We start from the raw sequence: 18,891 nt of genomic DNA on the forward strand, positions 1-18,891 counted from the left end.
TCATGTCAATGTGTGTAAGCTAACAGAAGATTCTCCAGAAGAAATCAAAGAAGGGGATAGCTTGTAGGTAACCGAAAACAGTGAATGTTCCCTCTGGTGGGGGCAGGACATTCAAGCAGAGGGAAACAGGCCGCTTGGGGTCAGAAAGGAGCACGGCCCAGGCTCCTTTGCGGGGAAAAGAGACTTAACAATCACTAGCAAGAATGTCCCTTTTATGACAGTTCATCTTCCGTTGTGATTTCCTGACTCTCTTGTCTTAGAAAAATCTAGACCTTGACCATCAGACCTGTCACTACTGGTTGACATCAGGCCACGTGTCTCATTCACATGAGGGTACAGACAACAGAGCCCCAGGCTCGAAGTGGGCAGTCCTGGTGTAAGGTCCCCGCCGTCTGTCTTAGCAGCCGTGTGGCTGTGGGCAGCCCGCTCTGCACCTCCCTGTCTGCCCGTGCCTGGGTCCCTCGGTGTGGCAGGGGACACGAGCTGGCGGGAGTGCCACAGAGCTGAGGGCCATGCCCAGAGGAATGTGGGTGGTTGAGCGATGTGGTTAGCAGTGTTGATGGCCTTTTACTGAAACGCGCCAGGTGCTGCTTTACATGTCGTCTCGTTTAGTCTCGCAGCGTGGAGTCAGTGCTGTGTCCACGTCACGGAGGGGAGCCGAAGCGCAGAGGGCCGTCCCGTGCCCGGAGAGCAGCGTGGCTGGGGTTCGGGCCCAGGGAGGCCGAGTCTGCAAGCTGCGCCCGCTGCACTCTGGAGGTGCAGCCCTGCCTCCGAACCGCCCGTTCGAGGACAGAGCTGCCTCCCAGGTCTGCCTGCAGCTGCCCTTCGAAAGCCCCTTTGGCACCTGCCGATGAGCTGCGGGCAGTGAACCCTGCAGACAGGCCTGCTCGGAGCAGTTTGGGTCCCTTCGCAAACGGGCCTCAGGTGTCTGAGGGGTCTCCTGTACCCTGCGCCACGCGACCTTGGCCCTCTGAGTTTCCCCACGGGCTCACTGTGTTCTCCAGGCCGAGGCCATGGCCATCACTGCGGCCAGGGCTTCGCTCGGGGAGCACAGTTCAGCATCTGGCCCCGGGGGTGCAGGAAGGGACTCTGTGCAGCCAGGGAGCTCGGGCAGGGCTTGCTTCCTGGAGGAAGTGACGTTGAAGCAGGGTCTTGCCAACGAGTAAGGAGTTGACCACTGACAGGGTGGGGGAGGGCATTCCATGTGGGGACCCCAGGTGGGCAGAGGGGCAGAGGCATGAGGGAGCAGGACTTCTAGCTGGGCATCCTGCAGAATTCCGACATGGGGGGCACAGAGCCTGGCAGACAGTGCTTGGGGGAAGCACCAGCCCCATGTGTCCTTTAAGCAGGAACAGTGGGTGCTGTGGGGACCAGAAAGGGCTGCTGCTTTGGGGAGGAGTTGCTTCCTAGACCAGCGATTTTCAACCTTTTCCATTTCACGGCACACATACGCTAATTACTAAAATGCTGCAGCACACCAAAAAATGTATTATCTTTTTTGTCTACCTGACCAAAAAAATAAAATAAATAGGTATAATTTTGATTCATTCACACTGGGTGGCTATTGTTGTGTTGACTGTTGTCATTTTCTTATTGGACAGTCTACGGGAAAAGAGGTCAGTGCCCCCGACTAAATAGTCAGGAATTGCATGTTTTAAAAATTCTTGCACACTAGTTGACCGTCGCTGTCCTAGACGCATGGAGTCACAGAGCTGATGGCATGTGGGAGGCAGCATCTCGATCTGCACCTTCGTTTCTCCAGAAACGGGAGATCTGGAGATGGGAGAGGTGGTCCCAAGTTGCACCGCAAGTATCATTGGTTTCTAATTTTGAATGAGATAGGACTGACCTCCCTCCCTTCAGAGAGATCCATAGCCCAAGTGCACTTAGGAGCTTTGGGGACTGTCTGCCCGGAAGCCCCACGCTCCGCCACCGAAGCCAAAGGGAAGGGAGTGTGTTCCCCCGTCTTTTCTGGGGACGGGCATGGGGTGGCAGAATCGAAGAGTTCTTACTCCCCTACGAGTTCCCACAAGACCCTAGCCCACACCTGCTAGGCTTGCACCAGCCATGTTTGTCCAGATACTGCCTTTGCCAACCCCAGGTTCACCCTTTTCCCCAGACAATCTTCCGAAATGGGGGTGTGCCTCCCACGTGTTAGACACACTCAGTGGAATGTTTTTTCCCTTCCACTTTCTGGGGAGCTGTTGAAGAGCTGTTGCCGTGGCTGAGAAAATGTTGTGGTGGTCTTTCCCCACAGTTAGCAGTTGTTTTTCTGTAAAACAGGAAGAGGCAGTACTCTGTTGGTCAGTTATGTCTGATCCCCAGTCCAGGTGCTGTTGCCGCCGCCTGGAATGGAAGTTCCTCCGTGAAACAGTGGCTGGCTGCATTAACCACTTTTGTTCATTCATTTGTTCATCCACTGATTCACTCATTCTTTGCACAGATATCTCCAGGCACCTACCATGTACCAGTGAGGAGGTGGTGGAGGGGGTTGGGCTGAGAAAATGCTGGCCTGGATAAGGATGAGAGAAGTGACAGACTGGAGGGTGCAGGCATGTCCCCCAGGACGCCCAGTCAGCTCATCAAGGGGACGAATCTCCAGATAATCCACCACGTATGTAAAGCTGGACCAGGTACATTGTCATGTCCTGCTCCGAGGACCACATGGCTTTCCATCAGCCAGCAGCTGCATGTGACAGTCACCCCAGTCCGCTCTGGCTATTCTGGGCTTGTGTGAGACCGAAGGAATCGACCCTCCAAGTCCAGTCTGCCCCTCACATGAACCACGTGTGGGCGTCCACGCCAGCTTGCACCGTATTTTCCTTGGACAGACGTCTCCTTTCCCTCTGCCCCAGGCTGGGGTCCTGAAAACTGCTGATGGAGTGTTCTCTCGTTCCTGCTGGAGGCTTGTGAGGTGGCTGTTTGACGTGGCTCCTCTCCCTTCCTGCCCCCGACACTGACTCACTTTCCTCCTCGGTTTCCAGTCTCCCTCGCCCTGAGCACCACTTCCTTTAACTATCTGGGGGAGGGGTGTCGATTTGCTGGTTTCCAAAGACAGCCTGTATGGTTGGACTTGCTGGGGCCTGCCTCTGGTCCTGCTGCTGCAGACAGTCGGGGTCTGGGGTCCCCCGGAGCCTCTGGAACACTGCCTGGTCATCTTCCAAGTTTGTGGCTGCTAAGTGGCACAGTTCCCTGGAGAGAAGCAGCTTGTGGCCCTTGAACCTGGACATACTAAGACCAAAAGCAGACCCCTCCCAGGCCTCTGAGCTGTCCGTTCGGACAGCAGGTGTCATCGGCAGGGTAATGAAGGAAATGACGTGAACCGGTATGGCTGAGAGAGAGGGTAGGATCACAGCCCAGCCCTGCCCTGCTCACTGTAATTACCACTGTCACTCAAGGCTATTGAAATGTAGGTTTACATTAATTAAAATGAAGTATGATTAAAAGTTGAGTTCCTCAGTCACAGAGCCACCTGGGGCTGGTGACTGCCGTCAGGGACAGCACAGGTGTGGATCACTTCCGTCATGGCAGAAAGTCCTGCTGGGCAGCCCAGCACTGGCCACCGAGGGGACTTGGATAGTCTGAGTTTTGTCAGCCTTAAAACACAGCCTCAGCCCTGGCCCGTTTGGCTCAGCCATTAGAGCGTTGACCCCCAGACTGAGGGGTCATGGGTTCAGTTCCCAGTCAAGGGCACGTACATGGGTTGCACATATCTGGGTTGCAGGTTCAATCCCCAGCCCCGGTCAGGGTCATTCGGGAGGCAACCAGTTGATGTGTCTCTCACAGTGATGTTTCTCTCTGTGTGTCTCTCTCTCTTCCTCTGTTCCTCACAATCCTCTCTCAAAATTGGTGGTAAAAAATATTCTCAGATGAGGATTGACCAAAACAAAAAACCACAGCCTCATATTGGAATATTATTCGGCCTTAAAAAAGGAAGGAAATTCGCCCTGGCTGGTTTGGCTTAGCAGTTAGCATCGGCCCGCAGACTAGAGAGCCCCAGGTTTGGTTCCCGCTAAGGGCACATACCTCGCTTGTAGTTTGTCCCCGGCCCCGGTTGGGGTCGTGTGGGTGGCAACCACTCAATGTGTCTCTCACATCGATGTTTCTCTCTCTCTCTTCCTCCCTCTCTCCTTTCCACTCTATCTGAAGATAAATGCGAAAGTGTCCTCGGGTGAGGATAAAAAAAAAAAGAAGGAAATTCCAACACATGCTACAACATGGATGAACCTTAAAGACATGCTAAATGAAATAAGGCAGCCACAAAGAACAAATATTGTATGATCCCACTTACAGGTGATACCCAGAATAGTCAGATTTACAGAGAGAATAGAAGGGTGGTTGCCAGGGGCTGGGAAGGGGAATGAGGACTTGGTGTTTAATGGATGTAGAGTTTCAGGTCGGAGTGAGGAAGAGGTTCTGGAGATGGATGGTCGTGGTTGCATAACAATGTGAATGTACTTAAAGCCCCTTAGTTACCTGTAGAGTGGTCGAGAGCGTGAATTTTTGTTATGTATACTTAACAATAAAAAAGCCCACACAGCCTCACAAACTACTAAAAGTTATTCCCAGATAACTTTCCGAATAAGATATCTATTACGCACAATACAGTGTACAGATGATGTATTATAGAATTGTATACCTGAAACCTATATAATTTTATTAACTAATGTCACCCCAATAAATTCAATTTTACAAGAAGAAGTGTGGGCAGAGTGCAAGGATGGCAGATTCCTTCCTGAGCACCTAGGCTGTCCCCAGAGTTCACACTTGGCGTTCATTTCCATAACATCCTGCCCAGCAGGGCGTGTTCCTCATGCACCGATGCTAAATCCGACTGGACGGGCCAGGTCTCCGGCCAAGGCTCACCGCTGGCACGAGGAAGCATCGGGGTTAAACTCAGGGCTGGCTGGTCTCCAGGGGTAAAGTATCTGTGGTTAGACTTCGCAGCATTAAACCCAGGTCTGCTGCCTCAAATTAGTAAATAACACTTCTGCTCTTTGGGCCGTGCTTCTGTGGGTCGAGCAAGTCAGGACAAAGCATGAGAGTGACCTCCTTTGAGAGAAAGTTACACAGGGAGGACTGAACTACAGCGTGGGATGGGGCCCAAGGGGAACCCAGGAGGATGGACATAGGCGTGGGGGGTGGACGGATTACTGGTACAAACCTTTTTGTTTTTGTTAATCCTCACCCAAGGATTGTTTTCCCTTTGATTCTTAGATAGAGTGGAAGGGAGGGAGAGAGAGAGAGAAACATTGATGTGAGAGAGACACATCAATTGGTTGCCTCCCTCACGACTTCAACCAGGAACTAGGATTGAACCTGCAACCCAGGTATGTGCCCTTGATTGGGAATCGAACCCACGACCCTTCATTTCAAGGGCCGATGCTCTAATCGCTGAGCCAAAACGGCCAGGGCGGTATATACCTTTTTTTTTTAAAGTTCCCTTTCATAGTATTCCAACTTTGTCTTAAATAAAATTGAGAAGGGGAAAAGAAGACAGTATTAGATAAAACCTGTAAATCCTTAAAACCCTCTGAAGCAGAGACTCATTAATCACCCTGCTCTTCACCTGTGCGTGGAAGATCCAGCTTCCTCATCTCGAGTTAATTTTTCATGTTCACATGACTCCGAAACTGCTTAAGAGAAGGGTCCTGGGGAAAGGGAATGGCATTTACATTGAGGCATTTGAACTGGCTAGACCCCCTCTTAGCTGTGTGTCCCTCTCTGCTCCCCAGTTTCCCCGTCTGTGACGTGGGGATCGTGCATTTATTTCACGGGCTTATTATGAAGGTCAGAGAGAATCACCTGTATGAGAAGGCTTAACAGTCAACTGCCAATCAGATGTTAGTAGGGGTTACTCCTTATTATTGAAGATTAGTAATACGAATACTACTGATCAAGAGGACTTGGCCAACGTGTCCTAAAGCTGCCTCCTAAATTTTACTCAGTTGCATTCGTTTATCTGATCAGTTTTTATTGAGTGCCTACTCTGCTGGTTTTGAAAAGCTCCTGATTTAAAAAGGGAAGCCTGCTTTTTCCAGTGAGGCCCCTCAGCAGTTGCTGAAAGATGCAGACCAAGCACAGAGTGGGGGCGGATGAGAAGCCACAAATAAAACCGCAGCTTCCTAGGCACCCCTTCAGAGTGCTGCCAGCTGAGCCTGACCCCCACGCAGGGGCGTCACGACAGCGTGGAGGAGGCAGGGAGCCCCAGCCCCGGAAAATGGCCCGTTTCCTGAGTGCAGAGGAGCAATCCTGTTTAATTGTCCTCGGAGCATCTCCGAGGTGGTGAGCCGGCAGAGAAGCACGTGGGCTTTGGTCTCTGGCCCTGCCTCTCGCTGGCTCCAGGCTCATGGAACATTTCTTCACTTCTCTGGGCTTTGGTTTCCTGGATAGTAATGTCCCGCTTGAAGGAGTATTCTGAAGATTAAGTGAGGGGATGTGTTTGAAGAATCTAGTCCACGCTTGGCATGGGTACTTGTTTCTCTTCTCATCTGCTTCAAGTCCTCGCCTCCCTCCCCAAATGCCTACACAATAGCTGTTTATTTCCCCCGGGCTTCTTTCATTCCATCAGAAGGACACATCTTGAGTGCCAGGTGGCTTTCCCTCTGCTGGAGTCCTGGGCTCATAGACCAGTCAGGATGGGTTAGGATATGCTGCTATGACAAATAGCCTCGCTATACAACAAGGGTTTATTTCTCACTCAGGCTACATGTCCACCAAAGGTGGTCTGGGGCTCTGGACCCTCACTGGCAGAGAAGCCACTCTCTGGAGTGTGGCCAGTTACCATGGCAGAAGGAAATGGACAGGGTGACTCACGCACCACTCATAACTCTTCCACCCCGAGTGACACATGTCTCTTCTGCTCACACGCAATTGACCACATCCCACTTGAAGGGGGTGGGGGGGAGGTTCAAATCAACCACATGCTTCAGAGAAGGATCAGAAATCTGATGACAGCACCAATGACCCCACAGTCCAGCTTTAATCTATAAAGTAACGCTGCAACTTGGCCTCATTTGGACCAACTTAAAGATGAGGCCCAAGGTATGTCACTTCCCCAAGACCTCAGGTGGCAGATCTTTGTGATTTTGTGTATCAAATCAGATCCCCCGCATCAATTCCTTCAGAGGTCAGAGAGGCCTGGGTTGCACTGTGAAAGGTTTTCATTTTGGGTCCTCTGCTTCCGTCCCTCCCCTGTCCCCACAGCAGCCCACACTTTCCTCTCATGGTGCCTCTGACACCACCCTGTAATTATCGATTTCCTTTTCAGCCTCCTCTCTAGACTGAGCCTTTCATCACGACGTCGTGGGCCCGCACTGAGCCGGGCACGGAGCTGTCTGTTGAGCCAACCTGGGGAATTCTCCGTGGGGCAGGGGAATGTAATGATTGTATCTCGGTTGTTTGTTCCTTAACACCACCTGGCAGTTCTAAGGAAACAGGATGGCCTGCCATCCACAGACTTCCAGTGGCCCTGGGGATGTTGTCACATTGCAGGTCCTGTGGCTGGAGACCCCTGGGAAAACCTAGACTGGTCTCTCCCAGCTCTGAGCCTTCACGGATCTGGCAGCTGTGGCCAGGAAGAATTGTCTTCATGGAAATCCTAGGTCCTGTTGACATGGACTTGCCCACGAGTTCGTGTTTTCGAAAAGCTGAACAGAGTGAGCTTTGGTATTTCAGGTCACAGATTCTAGGTAATTCCCCGACGGGGCAGAGATGCGCGCTCATATCTTTTGGTCTTCTCCCCCGGTACAGATGCAGATGTTAGACAAATTTCCCATGGAAGGAGGCCAGAAGGACCCCAAACAGCGGATCATCCCCTTCCTGCCAGGTAGGTGAGGCGCATACTCTGAGATGGGGCCTGTGGGGGATCCAGTGTTGCTCCCAGATATCTCGGCTGGTCTTTCTTGGGGCACTGTCCCCAGTGACCAGAGTCTCCGTCCTTTGTGAAAATAGTGGCTAAGAGTATACACTGCACCGTTTGCCAGCTTCGGCAGGACACGTCGCCTCTGGGCGCCTGTTTCTCCTGCCTCTAAAAGGGGAATAATTAAGCTCATAAAGTTTTATCATGAGTGATATTTATTTTGGCTACTGTATCAGTTTTCTGTTGCTGCATCACAAATTGCCACCGATTTAGCAGCTTAAAATAGCGCCCATTTATTATCTCACGGTTCTCTTGGTCAGAAGTCCTGGTGGGCTCTGCTGGGTACTCTGTTTAGGGTCTCACAAGGTCAAAATCAAGGTCTTGGCCAGGCGGGACTCTCACTGGAGGATCTGGGCAGAGTTTGGTGACTTGCAGCTCTAGAAATGGTATGCCTGTCTCTTTGCTCACCGCCAGCCAGGGCTTTGAGAGGCCACCCGCATGCCCCCTCCGGCCCCTTCCGTCCTTAGACCGGCAACGAGGCATTGAATCTTTCTTTGCTTTTTTTTTTTTTTTTTTTTTTTTTTTTTTTTTTTATCCTCACCCGAGGACATTTTTCGATATTTTGTTCAGATAGAGAGAGAGGGAGAGAGAGAGAGAGAAACATCGACGTGAAAGGGACACATCGAGTGGTTGCCACCCACACGACCCAACCAGGGCCGGGGACAAACTGCAACCGAGGTACATGCCCTTAGCGGGAACCGAACCCGGGTCTCTCTGGACCGCAGGCCGACGCTCTAACCGCTGAGCCAAACCGGCCAGGGCTCTTTCTTTGCTTTAAATGTCTCTGGCTGCCCCTTCTGCGGCCCGTCGGAGAAAGCTGCCTGCTTTGAAGGACTTGTGTGATGATGTCGTACCCACCTGGCTAAGGCAGGTTAATCTCTCTCTCTGACAGTGAACCTTGGGGTGTAAGGGCACAGGACCCCAGCAGTGAGATCCCATCATACCACAGGGTTTGGGTGGGACATCTTGGGGGGGTGCATTTTAGAACTTCCACCTGCCTACCTACCACGGACCTTCTGAGTAGGTACCACTCTAGGCACCGTGGAGGAGTTAACGTAATAAAGACATTCATGTCCCTTTCCTCCCCCAAAATTTCTTACCAAGGGAATAGCATCAGGCCTCAGCTCAAAGACTGGGCCGCCCGAAACAGTGTTATTGTCTCAGCAGCTGTCACTGGTTGCATGTCTGTGGTGTGCGGCGGCTGGGCCAACTACTCTCCATTGGTGACCTCGTCTAGTCCTCGGAGCAGCCTTGCGGGGTAGGCGTTACTGTGCCCATTTCACAGCTGCAGAAGTTGAGGCTCAGCCCCTCTGTGATCTTGGGGGAATTACTTCAGCACACAAAGTTGCATTTGCAGATTGGAGATAATCATGGAACGTAAGAGTTCTTACGAGGCGTAGGGGAGTGCCTGGCACAGAACTAGCAGCCATCAAAAGTAACTTACTGTTACTTTTATGTACAGATAATCAGCAAATTGACAATCACCCTAAATCACAAGTAGTTAAGTGCTGGAAGGACCCTTCAGATCTTTTTCATTTTGCAGAAGAGGGAACAGGCCCAGCAGTGGGGGAGACGCCCCAGATCGCACGGGAGCCCAGGCTCCCCTCCCCCACACCAGGGTACTGTGGTTGGCACAGGAGTGGGTTCCTGCTGATGTCGTCATTGTCGAGTGGGCTAGAGACCGGGTGGATGTGTTTGCCAGACCCCCAGTGCAATGGGAGGATCATTTGCCTAAAAAAGCGAATGTTTTTAGTTCTTCCATGGGGAGAGTGTGCAATCACGCTGGAATTTTGTTCCTCTTGGAGAAAGCCAGGAGTGCCAGCCACAAGAGCCAAATGTCAGTTCTCGAGAGCATGTGCTTTGGAGTCAAACCGACCAGCCCTGTGACCGCGGGCGGCGTCCACCCCACCCCGCCGAGCCTCGGTGTCCACATCTGTAAAGTGGGACATGATCCCTGCCTCACACACGTCTCTCCTGGACACACAGTAGGTTCTCAGTCAAGGCAGAAACAGGGTCCCATGATATTCCTTTGGGATGTCTTGGTTTTTCCTATCTTGGAGTCGTTACTTAAATGGTCAGTTAATATTCACGTTGAACCGGGCTCAGAATGTAAGGTTTTCTCCAAGGCAGCAAAGGCGAGCGGTGAGTTAGAAGTCTTACTGGATGAAAGTCAGAGCTGGCCCTGGAGAAACTTCCCAGGACAGGGAAGAACTTGAGCCGACCCTCTCCCAAGCCCCTGGAAGCTTTCGTGGTTACGTAATTCTTTTCCTCCCACGAATTCATGAACGTGCTGTTCTCGGGGACCCGGCCCCATGTCCCCGCTCAAGGCACCCACTGTAGCTCGGAGAGGTCCCGCTGGGCCCCGGACGCCTGGAGCGTCCCTTCCCAGACCACCTCTTCGCTTTTCCCCAAGGCCTGGGCCAAGGGCAGGGACCTGCGGGAGAACCGGTCCCTCTCCTGGGGGTCAGTTTTCTGCCGAGCCTGCCACGTCCGCAGAACAAAAGCCGCCTCGTGTGAGCACAAAGGCAGGGGGAGGGGCGAGCCGCCCTGTTCAATTTTCCACCCCGGCAGAGCTGGGGCAGCCGACTTGGCAGAGGACGCCGCTTGAAAATTAAAAATTACAGTTTGGCCTTCCTCCACGGTGGAAAACAAAAGCCTGCTCGTTCCCACCAGAGGCTCCTCCCGCACCCCTTCCAGCCCGGGCCGGCCGGCCAGCCAGCGAGGAATGGAGCTCGGTGCACTCGCTCGTCCTCTGCCCCGTGACTCACACAGAAGCACTTATCCGAGGCAGACGAGGGGCCGAGGTCCTGTCAGCCTTTCCCCCGGGAGGTACTGGCCCAGGACATGCTGGCCACACGGTGCTGCCCTGCGGCCAGGGCCCGAGCAGGGACTCCAGTCGCAGGCAGGTCTTAGGAAATGAAGCGGGGGGAGGGGGGGGGCTGAGAAAAGTCACGTGGTCTTCAGTGCAGCCACCTGCCCTGGGTCTATGCCCTGCGCTGGGTGTGGAATGACTTCCACCAAGAGGTCGGGGCTGCGCATTTCCCATGGTGGCATGATTGACACGAGGCCGCCTGTCCCCCTTGCTGGCGGGACACCTGACGTGCCTGCCCAGAGACTCCTGACCCATTGAGGCTGCACGGGGGGAGTGATGCCTTTGTCACTGTGTCACACCCCCTGGAGACCCTGAAGGAGCTGAGTTCTCTGCCTGGTCTCAGCCCCTGCAGGCCTGGCGGGTGAATTCCCGTCGCTGGTGGTGGCTCCGGGCCAGCCTTGATGTTGAGGGGTGAGGGGGTGCCAGCACCGTGCCTGTCGTAAATCTGAGCCGGCTCACCACCTTCTCCGTGAGAAGCCTGTGCACCCTGCTCCTCCACCCTTCCTCCGACTTACAGAAGGGGAAATTCTACCCAAGTGGGACACAATGTTTTTGGTAGGGACTCCTCTTCCATTTTGAGAAGTAGATTAGAGGGCTGGAAGCATTTGATATACAGACACTCATCCCCCCGAAGGCTCAGGACAAGGCTGAGGGTTCTGATTCCCACCCACGCCAGGGAGCTGATTCTCACAGTGACCCCGGGTGGAGGGGCATGAGAAGGCTACCCCCTGGATTTGGGCCTGGAATGTCAGCGGGGTCCCTGCCTGTTGGGGAACACCTGTCCTCAGTGCCAGGCGGGCGGCGCCCAGTGCGGGCACACAGAGGATTTGCATGGAGACCACACCTCCCACGTGGAGGAGGGGTCGGTCCTCGGTCCCAGGAAGCCAGGTTGCACACCCCTTCCCACGTGGCTGCGTTATCTGCATTTTTTGTTCTAAACGACATGAAGATGTTCTGATTCTTGAAGCCATAAATGTTCATGGTAGGAACTTGGACAAAAGTATAAAGAAGAAAACAAAAAGTCTCTTTATTCCACCCCTCAGAGACAAACACTCTGAACCCTGAGATGCCTTTCCTTCTAGATTTTTCTTTTCTAACAAGCATGGTGTATCAGAAATTTGACCAAGTCTTAAGCAGAATTAAAACTATCACTATTGCCCTGGCCGGTTTGGCTCAGCGGTTAGAGCGTCGGCCTGTGGTCCAGAGAGACCCGGGTTCGATTCCCGCTAAGGGCATGTACCTCGGTTGCAGTTTGTCCCCGGCCCTGGTTGGGTCGTGCGGGTGGCAGCCACTCAATGTGTCCTTTTCACATCGATGTTTCTCTCTCTCTATCTCTCTCTCTCTCCCTCCCACTCTATCTGAACAAAAAACGGAAAAAAAAAAAATGTCCTCGGGTGAGGATAAAAAAGAAAAACAACTATCACTATTATAAAGAAAGGAGATTCTTAGTTATTAAGGAATAGGAGGAATATGTATTTCAGCTCACTGTGGGAATTTTTTTTTTTAATCGGTGGAAATGAGCCAAAAAGAAGGGCTCAATTAACCTGACAGTATCTGCCTGATTTCCTAACAGTGCTTTTTGACCCTAGAGCACGCCGCGTGATTGTTTTAAATGTTGAATTAGCTACATGGTCTTGCACGCCTTCCTTGCCCGTCTGCATTGCAGATCTTTCAAAGTCAGTCAGCTTTTTCCCGGCACCCTTTTCGCTTCTGTGCTGTCATGAGAACTTGGGCCTTTCCTGCTGTCCTGTTCCTGCTCGCCCAGGGTTGCGCGGTGGAAGCAGCAGACTCGCCGGGGCGGGTCAGGACAGTGCTTCATCTCTCCTTGCCCGGCCAGCTTTCCGGGGTCTCCATGCTCTGCCCTCTGGTGTGTTGTGGTCTCCTTGTGCCTTCCTCTTTGAACACTTCCTGGAGGCTTTGCGTGAGCGTGGCAGAGGGGCTTGTCCCCATCTCCCACCTTTTTGGCCCTCCGTGGTGTCTTTTTTCTGAATTTGCCCGCCCCTGCCTGTGTGTGATGCGCCCAGAACCATGAGCTCATGCTCGCTTAATTCTCAGCGCGTGCACTTGGCCAACATCACAAACTCTTGGGAACCCACAGGTTTGCTTTAAACGAACCTCACCCATAACATTTCAGTGTCTCGGATATTTCCAGGGACCCTTGGTGGCATCACAGTCTTTGCCTGTGACCCATATCCTCTGCTCTGTCTCTCACACTGGAGGCTCTGGTACCTCGCCCCAGAGCTCAGATGTCACTGGGCAAGTAGTGGACAGGCTGTCGGTGTTCAGTGAGGTAGGAAGGCTTGGAATCCTTCCGTTGCAAACACGGATCAGGAAAGAAATCGGAGGGTTTGTCATCTTTGCCTGTGGAAGCCACCTCCATACATTGATCAGGTATTGGCGGCACATGGCAAGGGCACAAAATTGACTGAGGCCTAATCGGTCCCTGTCTGTGCAGAGCCTCTTGACCGATAGGAGACCAGTGAATCAGTACGGTGATGTGTGCAGGCCGAAAGGACCTCTTAACCCATGTGAAGTGGGTACGAGTTTTCCCGCAGGGAGGGTGGGTGAGGTTGGATATTCCAGGCAGAGGGAAAGGCACGGAATCATGAGACACACGAACACTGGGGGACGTAGCCTAGAGCGGAAAGAAGGTGTACGAGAGAGAGGAGGAAAGGAGACTGACTGTTAGGCTAGCGTGTGTCTGAGTGTTTTGCTGGACTGCCCAGGCAGCCTGGATCCTGGAGCTGGACAGAGGTCCTCTCGGGTCATCGGGTCTATCTTCCGTCTTCAGCGAGTAGGAGCGCCTTCCTTTCACGGATGGGTCCCAGCCTCCTTGAACTCATCGGAACGTATCCACCGGGTCCTACTCCCTCCAGCCTTTGCACTAGAAGTGTAAACAGGGCTTTGGAGGAACATGCATGGGCTCACCCAGACCCTGTGGATGTCCGACAGGGTTATTGATGACAGCCAGGAATTTGGGTACCACTCATGCCTACCAGAGACATCCACAACACACCCTCAGTTTGCTGAGAGCTCGTCACTGCTCTCTGCCAATGCTGTGTGCTCTCGTTCTGTGCAGGCAAGATTCTCTTCCGACGAAGCCACATCCGGGACGTGGCCGTCAAACGCCTGATACCGATTGACGAATACTGTAAGGTAAGTCAGAACTGCCAACTCCCAGTGTCTTGTGTCTGCCTTGTGGACAGGTTTTTTTTTTTTCTTTTCCTTTTCTGGCTATAAGATGGTTATTGTGAAAATCTGTACAGTTGAAAGAAATGAGAAAAAAACAACCCTCTGTCATCTTTCACCTCAGAGGCAAACAGATAGGAAGGTGTTTACATATTTTCTTTCTTTTCTGTCCTGCACGCATTTCTTTATGGTGTTGAGATCAGCCCATCAGTGTTATTTTTGTGGCTCTTTCTCTTTTCTTTAATATTGTAATACAAGACTTTCCCATGCTATTAAAAAATCTTTTTGAGCCCGGCCGGTATGGCTCAGTGGTTGAGCATCGACCCATGCACCAAGAGGTCGCCGGTTCGATTCCCGGTTGGGCACATGCCCAGGTTGTGGGCCCGATCCCCAGTGGGGGCCATGCAGGAGGCAGCTAATCAATGTCTTCTCTCATCGATGTTTCTGTCTCTCTCTCCCTCTCCCTTCCTCTCTCTCTAAAATTAATAAAGAAAAAAAATTTTTTTTAATAAAATAAAAAAATCTTCTTGAGCTTACTTTTAGTGGCTGCATGAAGAACCCGAAAGTTATTCAACCAACCCCTGTTGCACAGGCAGCTGGTCAAAACCTCATGCAGGTTTTCAAGGACAAGGGGCCAGCCTTCTGGTGATGTATTGTTTGAATGGAGTCTGTGGTCAGAAAAGAACCATGTTTTGGAGTTTGCTTAGCTTCCCTTATCTTTCATCTTTCTCCCTCTCACTTCACCTCACTGGCAGTTGCGATGGGAAACGGGTAGAGTAGCAAGAAACGCCTTCAGCGTGGCGCGGTAAATGCCGTCCCCCTGAGATCGGGAACAAAGCAAGGACTTTTGCTCTTGTCGTTTCTGCTCTACTTCGAAGTTCTCGCCAGGGTGAGCAGGCGAGAAAAAGAAATAGAAGGTTGGAAAGGAAGAAGGAAAACTGCCTTGATTCACAGACGACATGATTCTATTGTGAAAAACCATAAGGGATCCACAAAAACCCTAGGAGAAGTAATAAACAAGCTTAGCAAGATTCACAGGGTGCAAGATCAATACACAAAAGTCAATGGCATGTCTGTACGCTGGAAATGAACAACCCAGAAATGAAATTACGAAAATAATTGTACTCACAATAGCATCGAAAAAAGAATAAAATACTTATGAATGCATTTTAAAAAGAAGTACATTGTCTGTACACTGAAATCACAGAACATTGCTGAGAGAAATAGAAGCAGCTCTAAATTAATGGAGAGATGTTCCGTATTTGTGGACCGGAAGACTCAGTTCTCCTCCGACTGCTTTACAGAGCCCATGCGATCGCGGTCAAAATCCTAGTAGACTTTTTTTTGGGGGGGGCGGTAGAAATTAACAGGTTGATCCTGAAGTAATGGGGAGTCCTGGCTGGTCTGGCTCCACGATTAGAGCGTCGGCCCTTGAACTGAAGGGTCATGGGTTCGATGTCTGGTCAAGGGCACATGTCTGGATTGCAGGTTTGATCCCAGCCCTGGTCAGGGTCGTGAGGGAGGCAACCAATCGACGTCTCTCTCTCACATTGATCTCTCTCTCTCTCTCTCTCTCTATCGCCCTCCCTCCCTCCCTTCCAGTCTATCTAAAAATCAATGGAAAAAATATCTTAAGGTAAAGATTAATAAATAAATAAATAAAGTGTATGGGGAAATGCAAGAGACCCAAAGCAATCAAAACCGTTTTGAAAAAGAAGGGCACAATTGGGAAACTTCCTACGAAGCTGCAGTAATCAAGACAGGGCGGTACTGTCGGAGGGTGGGCATGTCGGTCAGTGGAACAGAATTGAGCGTCTAGAAGCAAATTCATTCAAATTGATTTTCAACAAAGGTACCAAGCAATTCAATAGGGAAGAATAACCTTTTTAAACAAACAGTGTGGGCTAATACAATAGCCATATGCAAAAATAATAAGTTGGACCCTTACCTCACACCATGCACAGAACATCGACTCAAAGTGGATCACAGACCCAAACATGAGAGCTAAAACTATAGAACTTCTGGAAGAAAACACAGGAGAAAATCTTCATGACCTTAGATTAGGCAAAGAGTTTTTAGATAGCGACACCAAAAGACAAAAATTGGTAAATTTGACTTCATTAAAATGACAGACTTCTGTACTTTGATGCCATGAAGACAATGAAAAGATGTGCCACAAATTAGGAGAAAATATTTGTAAATCATGTATCTGATAAGGGACTTGTATTAAGACTGTATAAAGAACTCTTGCAACTCAGTAATAAAAGACACCTCACCTTAAAAATAGACAAAATAGCCCAGGCAGTGTGGTTCAGTGGTTGAGTGTCAACCCATGTACCAAGAGGTCGCCAATCAGGGGACATGCCCAGGTTGTGGGCCAAGTCCCCAGTAGGGGGCATGCAGGAGGCGGCCAATTGATGTTCTCTCTCATCGATGTTTCTATCTCTCTTTCCCTCTCCCTTCCTTTCTCTCTCAAATGAATAAAGAAAAAAAAATTTGACCAAGAAAAAGACAAAATAGTTGACTATAAGAAAGATATATAAGGGTTAATAAGCACATAAAAAGGGGTCCAGCATCATTAATCATTAGGGCAACGCAAAATAAAACCATAATGAGATACATACACAGACACTAGACTGGCCATGATCAGCAAGACAGACAAGCCGAAGTACTGAGGACGTGGAGAAACTGGAGCCTTCATTCTGGTGCAGACGTGGTGGGAGAAGCCCCCTTGGAAAACAGCTTGGCAGTTTCTTCAAAAGTGAAATGTATCATATGACCACTCCTAGGTATATACACGAGAGAATTAAACACTTACATCCACACAAAGACTTGGACGCAGATGTTCGGAGCACTATTAATTCATACTAGCCCACAGTTGGAAGCAGTCAAATGTCATTAGGTGAATAGATAAAACGTAGACTGTCCATGCAATAGAATATTATTTGACAATAAAACATTATGAAATGCTGATAAATGTTGCAACGTGGATGAATCTCAGACACGTGACGCTAAGTGGAAAAAGCCAGATGCAAAGACTGCACAGTGTATGATTTCATTTATGTGAAATGTGCAGAAAAGGCAAATTCATAGAGACAGAAAGCAGATCGGTGGCTTCCTGGGCCCGGGGCGGAGCAAGCAGAGATCCATTGCAAATTAGGTTGGGGGAAATTTTTGAGGCGATGGAAAGTTCTAAAACTAGACTGTGGTGATGGTTGCACAACTCTGTAATTTACTAAATATCATTTAGTTTAGTGTACTTATACCGGGCAACTTTTATGGCACATAAATTATACTTCAATAAATCTTTTAAAAAAAATGCGAAGGAGGGGGGCGAGGGGAGAGATGACGCCTCTTGTGGCGAGAGACATCACGAAGGGCCGAAAATCACTCCTGATTGCTCATCTTCTCTTCCCCGGACATGACCTCGTTTCACCTCTCCGTGACCTTGACAAGTACGTGTTATCGTCCCATTGTACAGATGAGGAAATGGAGGCCAGCAAAGTTACTCACAGTAATGGTACTGGTGGGTCTGAGAGCTGAACCAGACCTTGCAGGCCTTGGCGCTCACATGGCCTCTCTAGAAAGTAAACGTTCAAGAAGCGGAACTATTTAAGCATGTATTTCGTAGAGGCAGATACGTTCCAACTCTCTCTCCTGAGGATATCCTTGAAAAGGGAGGGGGAGGGGGTGGGAGAGAGGGACAGTCACTCAGGCGCAAGGACCCTACTCCTGTCTCCCAGCTCTCAGAGGAAAGGTCCCATCTTTTCCTCTTTGTCCCTTCCCAAACGTCTGAAGCCTACAATTCCTTTGTCCAAGCCCTGCTGGCAAGAACTTTGGACCTTTGGGGTCACTTTGACCAGCTCGGAAGTTCCAGATGGTGCCTTCCCCAAAACTGAGGTCTCTGAGCCCAAGTGCACTCCCCTGCTTGTTCCCCGCCCACCCAGCTTGTCTCCAGAGTCCCCATTTCCTCACACCCAGGGCTGCACGAGCCCCCGACATTGGATTGGGGAAGGAAGTTTAAAATCCTGAAGTGGAAAGAGATGGCAACTGCCTGCTTCTGCCTGGTGCGTGGGACCCTACAGAGGTCATGAACTCGCCTGGATTAAGCCCGGGAAGGAGACTGCTTCTGTCCTGTGAGCCGTGGAGTCACCGACCCCAGCTGTGGATGCCGTGGAAAAGCAGAGCGGAGATTTGGGGATTCGGGCTCTGGCCAGATTCCATGGGCTGGGCTTCAGGGGAGCTGCCCTCCTGGAGGGAGGTGAAACTGTCCCTTTTGTCACAAGGGCCTGTGAAGTCTTTCGCAGCCTGCACAGGCTTTTAAGTAGCATTTTGTATCTGTTCATGTCATCTGACTTAAGCCAATTCAACCTGTCACCGTCACCTTTATTTTAGTGGGAATCGGTGGTCTCCAGGAGGTAAAGAGAGACTGCAGGTATCCCAGGTGGACCTCACCATGGAAGGAACTCTGCTCTGCCAGATCCGTTGGAAAGTTCCAGTAATTTACAGAGCCCGGTGTTGGCTCCAGGATAGATAAACCAGTGGACCCATGCGGAGAACCCAGAACGAAACCGTGTGTATTTAGACTCGGATACTGACCGAGGTGGCCTCGCAGATCATGAGGACAGGTCGATGCCTTAGTAAATGGATATCCTCGTGAAAAAGCAAAGGACTCGCCTCTCCGTCACGCACACACGTAGTTATTTCCAGGGAAATGAAAGGCCTGAGTATAAGGCCGTGCCATAACAGGTTCTGAAAGCTAGGAATGGGGCGGTGTCTTCATAATCTCCGGGTATAGAGGGATTTCTAAAGACACTGAAAACACCAACCGCAAAATGACGACCTACTCGACTCCATTAAATTTAAGAACTTCTGTTCATTCAAAAAATGATGCAATCCAGACTGGGCC

At 50.8% G+C, this 18,891-nt stretch overlaps 1 protein-coding gene across 1 annotated transcript in view; it reads left to right on the forward strand.

Moving 5' to 3' along the window:
• SH3PXD2B (SH3 and PX domains 2B) overlaps positions 1-18,891 on the forward strand; it is an 83,568-nt gene that overhangs the window by 32,325 nt on the left and 32,352 nt on the right. The window contains exons 3-4 of the mRNA XM_036241024.1: positions 7,753-7,828; positions 13,873-13,949. Coding sequence (XP_036096917.1) covers positions 7,753-7,828; positions 13,873-13,949 — 153 coding nt within the window. The remainder of the gene's footprint in view (positions 1-7,752; positions 7,829-13,872; positions 13,950-18,891) is intronic.

This window comes from Molossus molossus, unplaced genomic scaffold (genome assembly GCF_014108415.1).
Source record: "Molossus molossus isolate mMolMol1 unplaced genomic scaffold, mMolMol1.p scaffold_m16_p_4, whole genome shotgun sequence".
In the NCBI taxonomy this organism is placed as follows: domain Eukaryota; kingdom Metazoa; phylum Chordata; class Mammalia; order Chiroptera; family Molossidae; genus Molossus; species Molossus molossus.